Source organism: Microcaecilia unicolor, chromosome 10 (genome assembly GCF_901765095.1).
Source record: "Microcaecilia unicolor chromosome 10, aMicUni1.1, whole genome shotgun sequence".
Lineage (NCBI taxonomy): Eukaryota > Metazoa > Chordata > Amphibia > Gymnophiona > Siphonopidae > Microcaecilia > Microcaecilia unicolor.
The window spans coordinates 216,394,407-216,413,116 of NC_044040.1; the positions used below are offsets into that span (position 1 = coordinate 216,394,407).

Below are 18,710 nucleotides of genomic sequence, written 5' to 3' on the forward strand. Positions count from 1 at the left end.
CTCTCTTTTTTTTTTTTTAAGCTTTCCGCCTTAAGAATATTTCAAGGTGTGAACCTACTGTGTATACTCTCTCTTGTCCTCTCTTTCTTCTCTCTCTCTCTTTCTCTCTCTCTTTCTCTCTCTCATTTATGTTGAGTCTGAGAAGTGACGTCTTTTTCTTAACTACTCCCACTTCTCTGCTTTTTTCTGCTACTGCTGTACCTGTCTAGCCTGACCTGCTTGTCTCTGTCTTGATTATCCCCACCTTCCTTCCTCCCTGTTTTACTCTCCTGTCTGCCACCTGGGATATATTTGCATTACTGCTGGTCCAGATAGATGGAGAGAGCTGAGTCTCATCAAGGATCTGTAGAGGGAGTGATTGGTAGAGCTTTCCACTTCATGCCAGAGTCTCCCTGTGGACTGGGCTAATTTAATTTTTTCCTGACCTTCAGACCAACACCATGTAAGATGGATCAGGGAAATGAAATTTAACACTTTGTGTGCTATGACAAACCATAACTGTACGGCAGCTGCAGAGAGATGCAGTCATGGCTGTTCCCAGTGCACACGTCAGGCACTCTCTTCCCTCCCTCCGTTGCCTTTCCATTGCCGTACATGTGGAGAGCATCAGGCAGGTTGAACCTTTTTTATAAAGTAACCTATGCGCATTGTAACTCCAAGGAAAGGAGGTGCAGAAATTTTACACCTGCTCAGAGGCAGATGTGGGTATTTTAAAAACTATGAGCACAATTGCCAGTCCTGCTTCCATTGAATTTCTAACAAGAAATCCCAAAAGGCTCGTTTTTTTTAAATAAAGGAATCATTCAGATAGTCACCTAGATCCAGCCCCTAAAGTGCTTAAATGGCACTTGCACAACTTTACCCCCACTGTGAAGTCAGTGTGAATGTGGGTGTGTGTAAATGCTAGTGCACATGTTCACATGTTCTGCTCTGAGGTTAGTGTAAATGTGTGCGTGTGTGTATTGTGTGTGTAAAAGCCAGTATGCACCTTTAGCCCCTCTCTGGTCAATGTAAATGTGTGTGTGGGTGTATTGTGTGTGTAAACACGAGTGTTCACATCTTTACTCCTGCTGTGAAATTGGTGTAAATGTGTGCGTGGGTGTACTTGTGTGTAAACACGAGTGTGCACATCTTTACTCCCGCTGTGAAATTGGTGTAAATGTGTGCGTGGGTGTACTTGTGTGTAAACACGAGTGTGCACATCTTTACTCCCGCTGTGAAATTGGTGTAAATGGGTGTATTATGTGTCTATATACCAGCTCTGCCTTTATTGCACCTAAGCTACATTGCCCAGAGTGCCTAGACATGGCTCACATGTAAGAACACACTCTCTTGTCTTGCACTGCTGTGAAAGTGTATAAAGGGTTCTTCTGCATGTAAAACATGGAAAGACCTAGAAAATTAGTCTCCTTATGTCTGTGCACCTACTTTTCACATGCATTTCTACATGTAGAACACGGGTTTGTGCACTGAAGTGGACTTCTATAACATTTCCCGGGGATAGGTAACTACCCTGTATGCTTCAGTTCGTGCAATTTAGTCCGAAGCCTTCCTGGAGACAAGGTTTGGGCACAATTTGCACTGACATTTTGTATTGTATAAAATATATACATGAGCGCATAAAATAAACAAATAACTTTGCACACCTGAGAGCAGGAGTCAGTATGTGCAGGTACTTTCCGAGGGATACTTCTCAAAGGAGAGTTCACACGTACTTTCCCCGTAACACTGCTGTACTGAGTCCATTTCCGCTGCACAAGTTAGATGTGGTGTTAGAAAAGGACCCCTCATAGAGGGGGGGGCTTACTCCCAAAATTCTTAAAAACTTAAACAGCTCTCGTGAACCCGTGAGAGCCTGCTCCAGCACACTACTGGCAATATAGGAAACCCCTTTCATTGGGTAAAGCAGTGCATCTCTGGGCAGAAAGAGGCTTTTGCCTCCTGTACCTGAATGTAACTCACCTTGAACTACTTGAGAAGGATGTGCACTAAACCCAAATCCCTTTCAAGCCAAATTGGTTCTTGCAAATTTGCACACCCGATAGACCGGATACAGTTGCTCATGTACAGCCTGTCCACATGTACCTTTACCTAAGTTGAGGCCTGCTAGGAAGAGGGGTTTGCGTTACACACATACCGTTGAAAATACACACGTGTGCGTGTAAATTAAACCAGAAAACCGTACATGGTGAAGAATAGCTGTAAATGCAGGCACAGAACATTCTGGGATAGTCTTTATACCAGGAAGGAAGCCCACGCTTTCACTTTGAAACTTTGCTGAAGTGCGCGTGGGGAAAACACTAAACGTACCCTCCTCTGCATGCAGCGATAAACCTACTCAGATGGGGGTAATTGTAAGATCCTTCTCTGCATGGAAAACATTTATTATATCTTTGTATTTGCTGATTTCTGGTTATTTATATTGAAGCAATTTCTTGGCATTCTTAACCATAAGTTTATATACTTTGGTTATCTTGGAAAATAATAAACATCTATGCAAAAAATATATAATAAAAATACTGTGGAGAGCAATCTGTCCCAAAAGGAGAGGTCCCCTCTCCCCCTCCCCCCTCCTTGAAGGGGCCCCATATCCCTGGTTGCCCAGTGGCCCGGAAGCCGAGCTCATCCTAACGCATTAAATTTTTTTAAAAGGCCCTTGTGACTCCTGGAACCTTCCCTCCCCCTGGTACAAGTCCTGACTCACCCACTCACTTCTGACCTGCTACTGCCATGTTGACAACTGACCAGAACCTGAACCTCTTGCAGTATGCTTAGAAACACAGAAAAATGAATGCAGATAAAGACCATATGACCTGCCAAATCAAGGGCCAGGTGCCATAATTTCGTAAGGGCAGGAGTGAGTCCTAGTTAGGTGGTAAATGCATCATCGACACTCCCTCTTGTCGTGTTCATGAAGTCTTTCTTGTTCCCTCTTTACAGCTGAATACACGGTGGATTATACCACTGGAAGGATGGTGACCTTTTCTATGGTCTTTGCTGTGATGTTCAACGGCTGTACTGGTATAATGGCCAGCTCGAACATGTCAGGTAACGTTCACTTCCTCTTCACACCTTTGCAATGGGTCAGCTCATGTTTTGGAAAAGATAGATATGGAGCGTCTGTTTACGCTTTCCAAAAACACTAGGACAACGGGGCATGCGATGAAGCTGGAGTGCAGTAAGTTTAGAACAAATCAGAGAAAAATTTTTTCTTTACTCAGCGCATAATTGGACTCTGGAATTTGTTGCCGGAGAATGTGGTTAAGGCGGTTAGCTTAGCAGAGTTTAAGAAAGGTTTGGACGGCTTCCTGAAGGAAGAGGCCATAGAATGTTATTAAACGGACGTAGGGAAAAATCCACTATTCCTGGGACAAGCAGTACAAAATGCTTTGCTCTGTGGATCTTGTCGGGTGATTGTGACCTGGATTGGCCACTGTCGGAAGCAGGGTGCTGGGCTAGATGGACCTTTGGTCTGTCCCAGTGTGGCAATGCTTATGTCTTATCTCCTCTGGTCTCCCAGATTCTTACTACATCTCAGCACAGTACAGTACAGTACAAGTCATCGGCGTCCATGTTGAGCTTAGAGCAATAAATTTCAAGTTTGCTTAGCACAGATGCCCCAAACCTGCTAAATTAAGGCCTTTCACACAGTTCTGCACAGTTGGTTCCCAGACCACCCCTTGTACGGCAGGTTTTAGTTGAGTGGAAGGTGACAAATGGTAGTGCGATGTGAGGTTTATTCTGAGGAAAGGTGTCATCGATTGTGTATCGCAGGGACTGGTTCTTGTACCATATCAACATTTTTCTAAGTGATATTGTGCCTCTTGGCGGATGATGCCAAAATGTGCAACACCTGGATGATCTGGATAACAGGAGGGAGGGATCCAGCAAAGCTTGAGGAATGAGCTAAAACCTGGGAGCTGCTGAAGCAGAAAACGAGCTTGTGAAGTATATTTTGGATGCTGTAGGTTTTATTATTGCTTGACAGCTATGTTTTTTTTTTTTAACGCTAAAAAAAATGCAGAGCCTTGAATTTGGGCTGCAAAACCGCAATGGAGCGATAACGGTTCAGGGGGTGAATTACTTCTGTATACAAAAAAAAGAGCAGGATTTTGGGGGTGATCGTATCTGATGAGCTTAAGATGAGCAATTGGGTAGAAAAGGTGATGGCGAATTCTAGAAGGTTGCTTGGATGCATAGAGAGAGGAATAGCAGTAGGAGAAAGGAGGTGATGATGCCCCTGTGTAAGACTCTGATGAGACCTCACTTAGTACTACTACTACTACTACTATTTAGCATTTCTATAGCGCTACAAGGCATACGCAGCGCTGTACAAACATAGAAGAAAGACAGTCCCTGCTCAAAGAGCTTACAATCTAATAGACAAAAAATAAATAAAGTAAGCAAATCAAATCAATTAATGTGAACGGGAAGGAAGAGAGGAGGGGGTAGGTGGAGGCGAGTGGTTACAAGTGGTTACGAGTCAAAAGCAATGTCAAGGACCCGATGTTCAAACAGAAAAGCGGCTGCTAGAGACCATTAGCGCCCTAATAGTGCCCTCCATCCAGGGGCGTAGCTATGTGGTGCCACGGGGCCCTGGGTGCCCGTAGATTTGGCCCTGGACCTCCCTGCCGACGACCCCTCTTGACCCCCCCCCCCCCCCCCCCCCCCCCCCCCCCCCCCCGCCGTCAACTTGCCGTCGCCATCTGCTACCTTTGCTGGGGAGCTTTAAATGGAAAGGACACTCTGCAGCTAGGGGTCATAGGTTGAAGGTCTAAGGGAATAGATAGACTTAGGAGTAATCGGGGAAATGTATTTCTTTATAGGAAAGTATGGTGGATGCATAGAAACATTCCCAGTGCTGGTGGAAAGTGATGAACACGAGGGTTGTATTTATGGGCGGTTGCCGAAGGAGAAAAAGGGATTGTAGAGACTTTATTGTGAAAGAAGTTTCTACATTATTTCACAAAATAAACATGGAAAAGAAAATAAGATGATACCTTTTTTATGGACATAACTTAATACATTTCTTGATTAGCTTTCGAAGGTTGCCCTTCTTCCTCAGATCAGAAATAAGCAAATATACTAGCTGACAGTGTATATAAGTGAAAACATTCAAGCATTACTATGACAGTAAAATAGATACTAGTGGAGATTCTACATGGAATGTTGCTACTATTGGAGATTCTACATGGAATGTTGCTATTCCACTAGCAACATTCCATGTAGAAGGCTGCGAAGGCTTCTGTTTCTGTGAGTCTGACGTCCTGCACATATGTGCAGGACGTCAGACTCACAGAAGCCTGCGCGGCCACATTGGTGATCTACAAGGGCCGACTTCTACATGGAATGTTGCTAGTGGAATAGCAACATTCCATGTAGAATCTATAGAAATCAAACAAAATAAAACATGGAAAAGAAAATAAGGATGATACCTTTTTTATTGGACATAACTAATACATTTCTTGATAGCTTTCGAAGGTTGCCCTTCTTCGTCAGATCGGAAGTAAGCAAATGTGCTAGCTGACAGTGTATATAAGTGAAAACATTCAAGCATTACTATGACAGTCTGACAGGGTGGGAGGATGGGGGTGGGTCAGAGGTATGCATGGGGACATCAAAGCATATCATTGATATTCTAACAGGATGGGTGTGGATAGGTGAGGGGAGGGTGATCAACAGAGAAATACAGCTTTATGGTTTATAATGGGCTAGGAACCCCAGATCCTTGTTAAGTCCTTTCTGTTGGGTGTTAAAATATTCAATCATTCTGACTTCAAAGGTCTTACGTTCTTGTATGGTTTTAAAGTTACCTTTCAGTATTCTCACTGTGAAATCACTGGTTCAGTGTCCTGGTTCTGTGAAGTGCTGTCCCACCGGGGTGGGGGCCCTACTGACTGTATTGTTCATGTGATGTCTATGTAAATTGAATCTTGTCTTAAGCATCTGGCCTGTTTCTCCACTTAAGAGTGGACTAACACTGCTACCACACTCCTCTACATTATCTCATAAATTCTAAGCAGGTTACAAAACTAACATACATAATTAAAAAGTAAAATAAAATACAAGAGACAATCAAACATCACATAAATAAAAAAAAAAAGTGAAACGTAAATTACAACAGATTGAAACATAACTGCTAATCACAGCATCCAACAGGTTCCATACCTAAACCACTGGGCAGACTGGATAGGCTGTAGGGTCTCTATCTGCCGTCATCTTCTCTTTCTGTTCTAAGATTTATGACATAAATATACAGTGGATGAAAATGGAGTTAATTTGCATAGGGAGAACGTGGTGAATGCGGTTAGCTTGGCAGAGTTTAAAAAGGGGTAAGACAGTTTCCTAAAGGACAAGTCCATAAACCACTACTAAATGGACTTGGGGAAAAATCCACAATTCCAGGAATAACATGTATAGAATGTTTGTACGTTTGGGAAGCTTGCCAGGTGTCCTTGGCCTGGATTGGCCGCTGTCGTGGACAGGATGCTGGGCTCGATGGACCCTTGGTCTTTTCCCAGTGTGGCATTACTTATGTACTTGGTGATGCCAGCTGCATCTGGGCACAGTGAGTCCCTCTGGCATCGCCTGACTTCAACAGTCTGTGCACAGGGACTGCAGTGTCCTTCCAAAGCAGGGCTCAGGCTTCCAGCCTACTAAAGGGTTAACCAAAGTCTCAGAAGCATAAAATTCAGTAATATTGGGAGCTGGTAAAGCGGAAAAGCAAGGCTTGTGAAATCTATTTTCTGTCCACTGATGTATGGACGCTGCTGTTTCCTTATTTCTTGTTTGTTTGTCTCAATCACAGCTGTGACGCTGCTCCCCTTGGCTCCCGCTGTTTTCTCGCTGCTCCCTGAAAAGTCCACGCTTGTATCGTGCTGGGACTTTTACATGCCTTAATTCCAATGCACTCTCTTCCGGAGTATTCACAGGAAATTGAAAATCGGCAAATGCTTGAACCCAACTAGGAAAGTGCAAATGACAGAGCCCAGGAAAGAAGCCTGGGGCAGGGCCAGAGTTTGTTTTACTGTGTGGAAAACAACTGCAGAAAACTAGCTGTAAAGAAAAGCTGATGTATCGATTTTGTTTAGGAAATGTGCATGAGAACAAAGTGAGTTGCTGTCACTTGTGATGCATCATCCAGAATCCTTCAGGCCAGCAACCTCTTTCTAACTTCATCTAATCCAGCCAGACTCATTTCTTTATCAGCCCCCTCCTCAGACATCTAGTAGAAGTGTGAAGTCCCTTGTCCTCTCACAGGCTCCAAGGATGGGAAGGGCAGCATCTCGCCCTCTCACAGGGTTCCAGGGGCAGGGAAAGTAGGGCCTAGACCTTTTGCGGGGTTCTGGGGGCAGGGAAGGCAGGGCCTGGACCTTTTGCAGGGTTCTGGGGCAGGGCCTGGACCTTTTGCGGGGTTCTGGGGGCAGGGAAGGCAGGGCCTTGACCTCTTACAGATACCCAGGGGTCAGGGAAAGTAGGGCCTGGACCTTTTGTGGGGTTCTGGGGGCAGGGAAGGCAGGGCCTGGACCTTTTGCAGGGTTCTGGGGGCAGGGCCTGGACCTTTTGCGGGGTTCTGGGGGCAGGGAAGGCAGGGCCTCACCCTCTTACAGGGTTCCAGGGGCAGGGAAGGCAGGGCCTGGACCTTTTGCGGGGCTCTGGGGGCAGGGAAGGCAGGGCCTCACCCTCTTACAGGGTTCCAGGGGCAGGGAAGGCAGGGCCTGGACCTTTTGCGGGGCTCTGGGGGCAGGGAAGGCAGGGCCTCACCCTCTTACAGGGTTCCAGGGGCAGGGAAGGCAGGGCCTGGACCTTTTGCGGGGTTCTGGGGGCAGGGAAGGCAGGGCCTTGACCTCTTACAGGGACCCAGGGGTCAGGGAAAGTAGGGCCTGGACCTTTTGCGGGGTTCGTTCTGGGGGCAGGGACGGCAGGGCCTTGACCTCTTGCAGGGACGGCAGGGCCTTGACCTCTTACAGGGACCCAGGGGTCAGGGAAAGTAGGGCCTGGACCTTTTGCAGGGTTCTGGGGGCAGGGAAGGCAGGGCCTTGACCTCTTGCAGGGAAGGCAGGGCCTGGACCTTTTGCGGGGGGGGGGGGGGGGGGGTCCGGGGGTGTTGCTTGATCCTTATCTGCTAGTCTTTCAACCCATCCTATTGCCACTTTGTTGTTTGGATGTTTTAATTCCGATTTCAATGTTCTGTGTAAAATAGGACCAAATCTCTCCCTTCTACCACGGATGATTCGGGCTTTATTCATTGCTGGCCTGCGTTTGTGAAACTCGCTTCCTTTAGAAATCCAATCAGAATTGTGCCACACAGAAAAGTAAAGACGAGTTTGTTTAGCTTTTCCAGGGTAGTTTCTTTAGGTTTTTGTGCTTCATAGTATATTTGCATCTCTGTTACTCGCTGTAGTAAAATTCTGTTTTCTGTATTAACAGAGTGGTAAAGAAGAAAAATAAGCAAAGCATTAACTCTAGAGAGCCCTGACCACATTCAGCTGTTTATTCTTATATCCTGTGATAAAGTCACATCCAGGATAGTTGGGTTAAGGCAGTTTCAGTCTGAACTATAAGTCCCAGAAGGCATTGCAGGCAAGGAGCCAGGGGGGTGAGATGAGGAACCCGGACTGGACTTCTAGCTGTAATAGGGGAAGACAAGGGAATAAGCTGACAGGATGTGTAGACTGGCTGCCACTAGGGGGAAAGAGAGATAGGAGACCCTGAATTCCACTGCCTAAGGGGTTTCCTATCAAGGTTGCCAGCTGGGAAAAATTTTCCCAGCCCAAAACCAGCTGTAAACCCGCCCAAAAACCGCCCGTAGCCAACCCCCGTCTCCCGCGTCACCGAACTCTGCCCCTGTGTCACCTAACCCCGCCCCGCATCACTAGCCCCGCCCCTGACATTACCCCTGATGTCAACCCCGCCCCTGAAAGGCTTCTATTGGACCAATAGAAGCTCCAGCAGCGGGAAAACCAGCCAATCGGCGGCCGCGAAAACCCACCCAATCCCGCACCGCGGCCGCTCGAAAACCCGCCCAAATCCCCGCAACCCACGCGATTAGAAAATTCCCCGCAGCCGTTTCCGCAACCCTGGCAAGTTTGTTTCCTATCTCTCTTTCCCCCTAGTGGTAGCCAGTCTACACATCCTGTCAGCTTATTCCCTTGTCTTCCCCTATTGCAGCTAGAAGTCCAGTCCGGGTTCCTCATCTCACCCCCTGGCTCCTTGCCTGCAATGCCTTCTGGGACTTATAGTTCAGACTGAAACTGCCTTAACCCAACTATCCTGGATGTGACTTTATCACAATCCTTGTATTTCTTCCACAAAATTCATGAACTATTTTGAGGTACAGAAAACAGTGGCTGCCTTAGGGGGCTGCCTGCAGTCCAGGTTTCCTCATCTGTCATTGAATAATGGGACACTCACTAGTGTATAACCAGGTGAGAGCCCAGGAGAATTAGTGATACACTGCCAGGGATGGTGCAACGCAACCTGAGGCACAAAGGACACCTGCAGTCAAAACAGACTAAGTTCTGACCACAACACACAATTGTTATCTAAAGGGACAGTGGGTAATTTTCAAAGACTCCATTTACCTGGTAAGTGCGTTTGAAAAATGACCTCATTATGCATATATATACACAACTGTACACAATATATATATCTCAGCTGTTTTTGCTAAATTATCTTGATTTCCAGTTTAATGTTCCCAGTTGTTCAAGCTAATTTTGTCATAAATGAAGTTTAACCTTTAGCTCTTATCATAAGACGAACGTTCCTCCTGTAACCCAACCCAATCTGTCCCTCTACCTCAACTGCGTATTTCTCCTATCCGGAACTGGTAATCACCACTTACGGAACTATGTAAGCCACATTGAGCCTGCAAATAGGTGGGAAAATGTGGGATACAAATGTTATAAATAAATATATCAAAATGTCAGTTTTAATAGAATTAACATTTTACTGGATTGTGATGGAAAGCGTGTGGGATGCTTTAATTCTCGGGGAAGACCAGGGGAAGGGCTGAAAGCTGATTGAGGAGGTTTGCCTAGATCGTAAGGCACATGTTTGTTTGAAGTGTGTCCAACTTGTGGTATAATATATATATATATTTTTACAGATACTTTTTGTGGCTCAGCCAAATTTAGATAGTTTTAATAGCAGATTTTTGTCCCTTTTTTTTTTTTATTCTTTCCTCAGGGGACGTGAAGAATCCAAGCTATTCCATCCCCAGGGGAATGATCGGTGCTGTGATTTTCACGTACATCGTATATAACTTGCTGTCTTTCCTAACCAGCTGCACCTGCGACAGGTACTCCCCCACCCCCACCCCCACCCCCACCCCCAATCCAAGCTGATGGAGACGGGCTGCAGCTGTCTCTGTTTCTTTCCACTGCCCTTGTTTGGTGAAAGTGGAGCAGTGCAGAAAGGCACCTCTGGAGGTTAAGGGGACCAGATGTGTCCCGTCTCGGATGCATGGCCTGCTCGTTGGTGCAGGTGAGCTGACGGTGAAGGTATCACTTGCAGACACAGCCTTTTCTGTTACCAGGGTCTGGTTTACTAGAACTGTTTTGTCTGACTTTACAGCCAAGTCTTTATAGACCAACAAAGCTACTGCGGTGGAGCCTTTTTGTGTTAAAACGTAGAACTTTTGAATCTCAAAAGTAAAATGAGTAAAGGTGAAACAATGGGGTTAGGAGGGTCCATCTGACAAGAAGCCTCCCCCCTTCCCTAAATCAGCAGGAAAATCTGTGGCATCTGATGAACAAAGGAAGGGGAGAGAGGGTTAGAGGGACCCGTAATATCACCATCAGTCTTGAGTCATCAATTTTTCTGTAAGAAAAATTAGAATTAAAGTGAGTGAATGGTACAAACCCCCCCCCCCCCCCCCACTAAAAGCTTTAATTCCTGCTCTGCATCTGTGGGCCGAGCTCACGATTTGGGCCTTGGGTGCATTTTTTTTTCTTCTCTACAGAATCTCCTTCTAAATCTGGCCGCAGTCTTTGTGGTACCATGTGAATTTTGATGTCCATGATATTGGTGATGTCTCTAGCCAGAAGTATTTGGGGTAGCAACCGGGGATTGGGGTGGGGGAGGAGAGCCAAACTGACATTTCCACACATTGATTCCATCCCCCTCCCCCTTCCCTTTTAAATTGATTATAAACTTGCCCATATTCAGCGCTATTTAATCGGCGAGGAATGGCTTGTGGGTGGTCAAACAGAATTAAGCTGGCTAACCGCTAATATTTAACGAGAGATGACTGGTTTTCTCTGCTGTCATTTCTTTCTCTATAATATCACCAAAATTCACCCTTTCCTTTCTGAGCACACTACCAGAACTCTCATCCACACTCTTATCACCTCTCACTTAGACTACATTGCAACTTGCTTCTCACAGGTCAACCACTTAGCCATCTCTCTCCTCTTCAATCTGTTCAAAATTCTGCTGCACAACTAATATTCCGCCAGTGTCGTTATGCTCATATTAGCCCTCTCCTCGAGTCACTTCACTGGCTTCCTATCCGTTTCCACATACAGTTCAAACTCCTCTTATTGACCTATAAGTGCATTCACTCTGCAGCTCCTCAGTACCTCTCCACTCTCATCTCTCCCTACATTCCTCCCCGGGAACTCCGTTCACTGGGTAAATCTCTCTTATCTACACCCTTCTCCTCCACCTCTAACTCCAGACTCCGTTCCTTTTATCATGCTGCACCATACGCCTGGAATAGACTTCCTGAGCCGGTATGTCAAGCTCCATCTCTGGCCATCTTCAAATCTAAGCTAAAAGCCCACCTTTTTGATGCTGCTTTTAACTCCTAACCCTTATTCACTTGTTCAGAACCCTTATTTTATCATCCTCACTTTAATATTCCCTTATCTCTTGTTTGTCCTGTTTGTCTGTCCTAATTAGATTGTAAGCTCTGTCGAGCAGGGACTGTCTCTTCATGTTCAAGTGTACAGATCTGCATATGTCTAGTAGCGCTATAGAAATGATAAGTAGTAGTAGTAGTAGTAGTAGTACTTGTGACCTGGATTGGCCACTGTTGGAAACAGGATGCTGGGCTTGATGGACCTTCAGTCTGTCCCAGTGTGGCAATACTTATGTTCTTATGTAGTCAGCTCTTTGGAGGGTGTCCTGGAAAGTGCTAGAAATCTAATTTATTCTTCATTGTTATAATCCCCACTGACAGCAGTATTTCAGTAAAGTTAACCCAGGCCTGTCCTTTGACATGATTCGCTGACCTTGTGCTGCTGTGGTCACCACCCCTCACTCTTCGAGATTCAGACTGGAGGGAAGAGGGATTTCTGTGAAGATGGAGCTTTAGATCTGGCTGGTACCGTGAGATTTCTCCTACCCAGGCCGCTTTGTGTATAACTTTTCTGAATTGTGATACCCGTCGCCACTCCCTCTCATGCTTTATGGAAATTTCAGCACGCTGTGCTATTAAGTTATTATCTTGCAGCGTTTCTGAGTCATTACTCAGGAGGCAGTGCATTAGTGGTGGATCAGTAGCTCAGCCACGAAGCTAATAAAACTTTGCTGTTTCTGCTGGAGGATTGAGGCTGACGTTTTCATATAGCAGCAAAGCTGTTTTAGGCTTCATCTGAGTGTCTGATGATCTAACCCCTTTCCCCCAAATACTCGCGTTTTCTGTCTGGGGCTGCTTGCGCTTACATTTTCAGCCTTGGCAGGTCTCTCTCTGGCACTGGGCTCCCAGAAACTGGTCTTCTTCTCACCGGGCGTTGTCTGCATTATTCTCCTCCTTGCTCCGTCCCTGCAGAATTGTTTCTTGCCTATCTGCTACCAGTGAGACCGGAGATACGAGGAGAAAGGACATTTGAGGGGTCCATGCAGAAAGCCTTGTGGTCTGAGTCCCAGAGACACCAAGGGTGGTCCATCCCAATTCTGGAAATTTACCATCGCAATGCTGGAGATTGAGGCCAAATGAGTGAGATTTTTCTTGTGAGCCCCAGTCATATCCAAATCTAGTCCTGGCAAATGCACATTCCAAAAACTGACATTTTCCAATCAATAAATAGAAAAGAAAATGATTTTTTTTTTCTACCTTTTATTGTCTGGTCATTTCATTCTTCTTATTGTGTTGGTCCTAATCTCTTCCCTCCCTCTGCCCCTCCTCACAGGGGTCCAGCAAGTGTTCCTCTCTTCCCTTGCTCCTGTTCTCTCCCCTTTGCAGGACCATCACCTTACCTTCGTCCTTCATTCCCCACAGGTCCTGGTACCTCAATCTTTCCTTGTCCTCCTCTCTTCCAAGTCCAGCACCCCTTTCCCTCTCCATGCCCTTCTTCCTTCCTCACCCCCTCCATGGATCTCTCTTCCCTACCTATCTAGCACCTCTCTTCCTCCTTGCCCACCCAATGCAGCACTGACCTCTCACTCCCTGTCCCCCTCCTCCAATGCAGCACTAGCCTCTCACCCCTTGCCCCCTGCTGCCCGATGCAGCACCAACCTCACTCCTTGCCACTCCTTCTCCCTCGATACAGCACTTACCTCTCAATCCTTGCCCCCACCCACTCCAATGCAGCACCCAGCTCTCACTCCTTTCTTCCACCCCCCGATGCAGCACTGACATCTCACTCCTTGCTCTACCCCACCATATTGTCCTAGTGGTCTTGGGTACTCTCGGGCAGCAGCAACCCCCAAGTCTCACGAGAGTTTGCAGTCACCATTTTAAACTGCCGAGCCGGCATGGGAAGCAGCGACTGGGGAATTGCTCCCTGCCTAACAACACGCCAAAGTCCCTTCCTCTCAATGCGTGAGAGGAGGATGCTTTGGCATGTGTGCTGGAGTCCGGGACTGAAAGCAAGTGTCGTACTCACTCGCAAATGCGCAGTAGAGACCCTCTCTGCCCCGCCCCGCGTCAATACGTGATGATGGGGGCGGAACAGAGAGGGTCTCTACTGCGCATTTGCGAGTGAGTACGACACTTGCCATTTATATATATATTGATGATTGATAGTCTTCTATGCATTTCATTGCTTATCTCAACTCACAGATTTTAAATATTACTAATCTTTCAATGCCTATACATATATGTAACCCTTTCCTTCCCCAGGTGGAGGCACAGGGTGCCAGAAGCTTAAGGGACCAACAGAGCCTGCCCTAGGGGGACTCCAGCCAGGTCAGGCCCCAGACCCAGAGAGGCCCACAAGAGGGTGTTACATAAACAAAGGACTTTTACTATATTCAAAAAACAATTAAGAAGAAAAAAAAACCTCAGACAGCAGCAGTGTAAGATACACATTGAGCAATGGTTACTCTCATTTGCAATAAACCTCCTTACACATAGAGCCCAAGGCGGGACACAGGCAGAGAAGAAGAAGGAAGGCCACGGCAGCTCAGCAGCAGAGCTGTGTGCTGCGTGCCCTCACTGTTTCAATAGCGGAGCGAGGGCCCGACCGGGTGGAAGGTGGGTGGCGACGGCGACGACTCTGGGGGGGGGGGGGGGGGAGGCAAACTCGGAGGAGGAGTGGCAGCGGCGAACTCAGCGGCGGGGTGGCGGCCTTTCAAACCCCCCCTTCCTATACTAGCCCGTTTTTAAGGGCTCAACGGCTAGTAAGCCATATACCATAGTGTAATACCAACATTCTTAACCAATTAGTTCAACACACTTTGAATCCATTAGTCCTTTTGCATAAGCTGCAATTCCTGGTTCCTTCCGAATACCAGCTCTTAACAGAGCTGTGTGACCCAGAGTCCCAGGACTCCCCCATAGAGGGCAACCTCTTCTCCGGTCTTCAGGAAAAGCCCATAGGGTACTTTTCCCTGCTGTGGCCAAGAATACCAACCCTTAGTAGGGCTTTGTAACTAATAGTAACAGGATTGCCCCTAGATCTCAGGGTCAGAGGGGGGGGGGGGGGGGGGGGGGGGGGAACAAGGCATTTTATGGATGGCCAGATCCTGCCTCCCTTGCTCTTCTGTAGGACAGTGAGCAGACACAGCACGGGAACATTTGCCAACCCACAGGCCACGGTGGCAAAACCCACACAAAAAGCCACAACCCATAGCTTCTTAAAATTCCCACAAAAACCTGCCCAGTTCTGCAAGAAAACCCACAGACCTGCCAACCAGGGTTGCCAGGTGGAAATTTTTTTTCCAGCCCAAAAACTGCCCAAACACAAACCCCGCCCCTGACACCCCCACCCCCGCATCATCAACCCCGCCCCTGCCATCACCAACCCCGCCTCCACATCAGCCCTGCCTCCCACATCATCAGCCCCACCCAAAACATCACTAACCCCGCCCAAAACCCCCCCCCACAGCCAAAAAAGGCAAAAAGCCACCCAAAAAACCGCCCTGAAGCCCAAAAGCAGCCCAAAAAATCCACAACCCACCGCGGGCAAAAATTTCCCGCGGCGGGTCGCAGAAAACCAGTAAAACCGCCCACCTGGCAACACTGCTGCCAACTCTGCAGCAGGGTTGCCAATTAAAAAAAAAATTCCCACACAAAACAGCCCAAAACCCACACAAAAACTGCACATACCCCACTCCTGCTGTCATCACCCCCTCCGCTGCCATCATCAGCCCTACCCCCACTGTCATCACCCCACCCAATCACCAAACCCCACCCAAAATGTCACAAACCCCTCCTCTGTTGCCATTAGCCCCACCCCTACTAGCTGAAAAACCACCCCAAAATCCACACAAAAAAAACAAAAACAGCCCAAAAAACCACAACCCGCCGCAGGCAAAAGTTTCCTGCTGCAGGTTGCAAAAAACCACCCAGTTGGGCAGGAAAACTACCAATCTGGCAACTGTATTGTGCAGTGCCTAGTCAACAGGTCACTGTCGGAATGTTCCTCTTTTATTAAGGTGAGCAAATTCTCTTACACCCCCCCCCCCCCCAAGTGGTTTCAGCTATCATTCCTCTGTGTGTTTACATTATTAAACTCATTTTACTTTATCCCCTTTAATAGATAATATCCTCCAAAGTGTGTAAATGTGGCTCCTTCAGCCTGCCTGTCTCTCCTTCAGTGAATAATTAGCATAAGGTGCTGTCCACCTCCCTTTGCTTAACTCAGTCCTGAAATAGTTCAGTAAATTGATACATTTGTACTACAGCAGCCTCTCAGGCAGGATGACAGAATACAAACCTCTCTTACTTTCTCAATACAATACAGACAGAGAAAATCAGCTCTTAAAACTCACTGTGACCAAAGATCTCCGCTCCCAAATTTCTTATCAAACCTTCCCTCTGGTGGTGGTAGGGATGGGGGGGGGGGGAGTTCATATATTTAAAACCTACCTGGTTACATTCATCCCCAGTTCTGTGCCATTTATCTGGCTAAAAGTACATTAGTACAGTGAACAGGTACCTAAATACCTCCACACATTTTCTGACTAGATTTAGAACAGCTGATTGTGTGAGCTAATGTTACTGAGTGACGCTGAATATTGCACTGCTTTCCTATCCAGCCAATTTTTTTTTACCTGAACAAGTTTGACTGGCTAAAGAGGAGATTTTGAAAACAGAAGTACATAAGTGTTTCCATACTGGGACAGACCGAAAGTCAGTCAAGCCCAGCATCCTGTTTCCAACAGTGGCCAATCCAGGTCACAAGTACCTGGCAGAAACCCCAAAGAGTAGTAACATTCCATGTACAACCCCAAAGAGTAGCAAGATTCTAGAATTCTAAAGAATAACAAGATTCCATGCAGAATTTCAAAGTGTAGCAACATTCCATGTAGAACCCCAAAGAGTAGCAAGATTCCACTCAGAATCCCAAGCACATAAGTGTTGCCATACTGGGACAGACCGAAGGTCCATCAAGCCCATCATACTGTTTCCCACAGTGGCCAATCCAGGTCACAAGTACCTGGTAGAAACCCAAAGAGTAGCAACATTCCATGTAGAACCCCAAAGAGTAGCAAGATTCCACTCAGAATCCCAAGCACATAAGTGTTGCCATACTGGGACAGACCGAAGGTCCATCAAGCCCATCATACTGTTTCCCACAGTGGCTAATCCAGGCCACAAGTACCTGGTAGAAACCCAAAGAGTAGCAACATTCCATGTAGAATCCCAAAGAGTAGCAAGATTCTAGAATTCTAAAGAATAACAAGATTCCATGCAGAATTTCAAAGTGTAGCAACGTTCCATGTAGAATCCCAAAGAGTAGCAAGATTCCATAATTCTAAACAAGATTCCATGCAGAATTTCAAAGTGTAGCAACGTTCCATGTAGAACCCCAAAGAGTAGCAAGATTCCATTCAGAATCCCAAGCACATAAGTATTGCCATACTGGGACAGACCGAAGGTCCATCAAGCCCAGCATCCTGTTTCCAACAGTCGGCAATCCAGGTCACAAGTACCTGGCAAGATCCCAAAACAGTACAATACATTTTAAGCTGCTTATCCTAGAAATAAGCAGTGGATTTTCCCAAGTCCATTTTACCTGGCTCAAACCAGGTTTCAACCAGATAACATTAACATTAATTTGTTCATTGAAATTAATAAACTTTTTTTGATCTGCTCATGCACAGCATAATCCATAGCATGGTGTATTCAATGAAACAAGGCTCCTGTCCTGTTGGACACATGAGTAATCCTGAAGATGGGCTTCTGTGACAAGCTCTGCTGTGTTGTCCCCAGGTCAGGACTGTCATGGCTCAAATCTAAAAATCGGGGAAACCCCCAAGTAGTTGAGTGGAGGCTCATGGCATAGTTGAGTGGTTGGCGTAGTGAGCGAGAACTAAGGAAATCAGGGTTCAGATTCTGCTCCTTCCACTGATACTGTTATCTTGGGGCAAATCATTTAACTCTTCCATTGCCTCAGATCTAAACTTAAATTGTAAACTCTCTGGGGCAGGGAAAGAATATACCTGAAGATGCTCATGTTTGAAAAGGTGAGAAATGAAGTCCAAAGGTCCCATCCCTTGTTCTGCTTAAAGTGGAGGCCGAAACAGCAGAGAAGAGCCAGAGAACTATGAAAACCAGCGGGGCTGGTGTTTGGGTGGTGGGGCTAGTTCTGGGCAAGACTTCTATGGTCTGTGTCCTGAAAATGGCAGATACAAATCAAGGTAAGGTGTACACAAGAAGTAGCACATATGAGTTTATCTTGTTGGGCAGACTAGATGGACCATGCAGGTCTTTTTCTGCCGTCATCTACTATGTTACTATGTAAAACAGTAAGTTCTAGGCAGTCCCTCCCCCTCCCCCCCCAAAAAAATGTGGCACTTGAATTAGATTTCAGTGCATGCGTTGCTCTACTGAACCCATCTAACTTGCATGGTCCGTCAAACATAGCAAGACCAGAAGCAAATGGTCTTCCAGAGAGGCCCAGGATGACCAATCCGGAAGAAGGGTGAAAGAAAGCACCCTTTCCCTTGTGATTTGCTCCTCACCCCCCAAAGTTCTCCAGTGGGATACAGGTGATGGGATCCCAGCAGCCTCAGGTATCAGGTGGTTAATGCCCTGCTCTTCCCACAGCCTGAGAACTGATCTCTTCCTATCTTGGCATTCGCTGCAATGGCCGGGAATGGAGCGCCGAGGGGTTGTTCCAGTCTTGGGGACTTCTAATAACCCACACTCTCATTTGCATCAGTTTAACAGCCCATCGGTGTCTCTATACTAAACCCCTCCCGGAGATCAGCCGTCCACCCTTCTGCTGGCCCGTGCGAGAAGCAATCTTGAGCCAGTGGAACAGAAAAGCTCGGAATCTAATCCTACAAGCGGAGCACGTCTTTCTATCAGCTTA

At 46.7% G+C, this 18,710-nt stretch overlaps 1 protein-coding gene across 1 annotated transcript in view; it reads left to right on the forward strand.

The window, feature by feature from the left end:
* The first annotated feature begins 2,185 nt into the window (after positions 1-2,185).
* The window catches only part of LOC115478389 (solute carrier family 12 member 9-like), a 142,569-nt gene continuing 126,044 nt past the window's right edge, over positions 2,186-18,710 (forward strand). The window contains exons 1-3 of the mRNA XM_030215687.1: positions 2,186-2,201; positions 2,941-3,048; positions 10,189-10,300. Coding sequence (XP_030071547.1) covers positions 2,186-2,201; positions 2,941-3,048; positions 10,189-10,300 — 236 coding nt within the window. The remainder of the gene's footprint in view (positions 2,202-2,940; positions 3,049-10,188; positions 10,301-18,710) is intronic.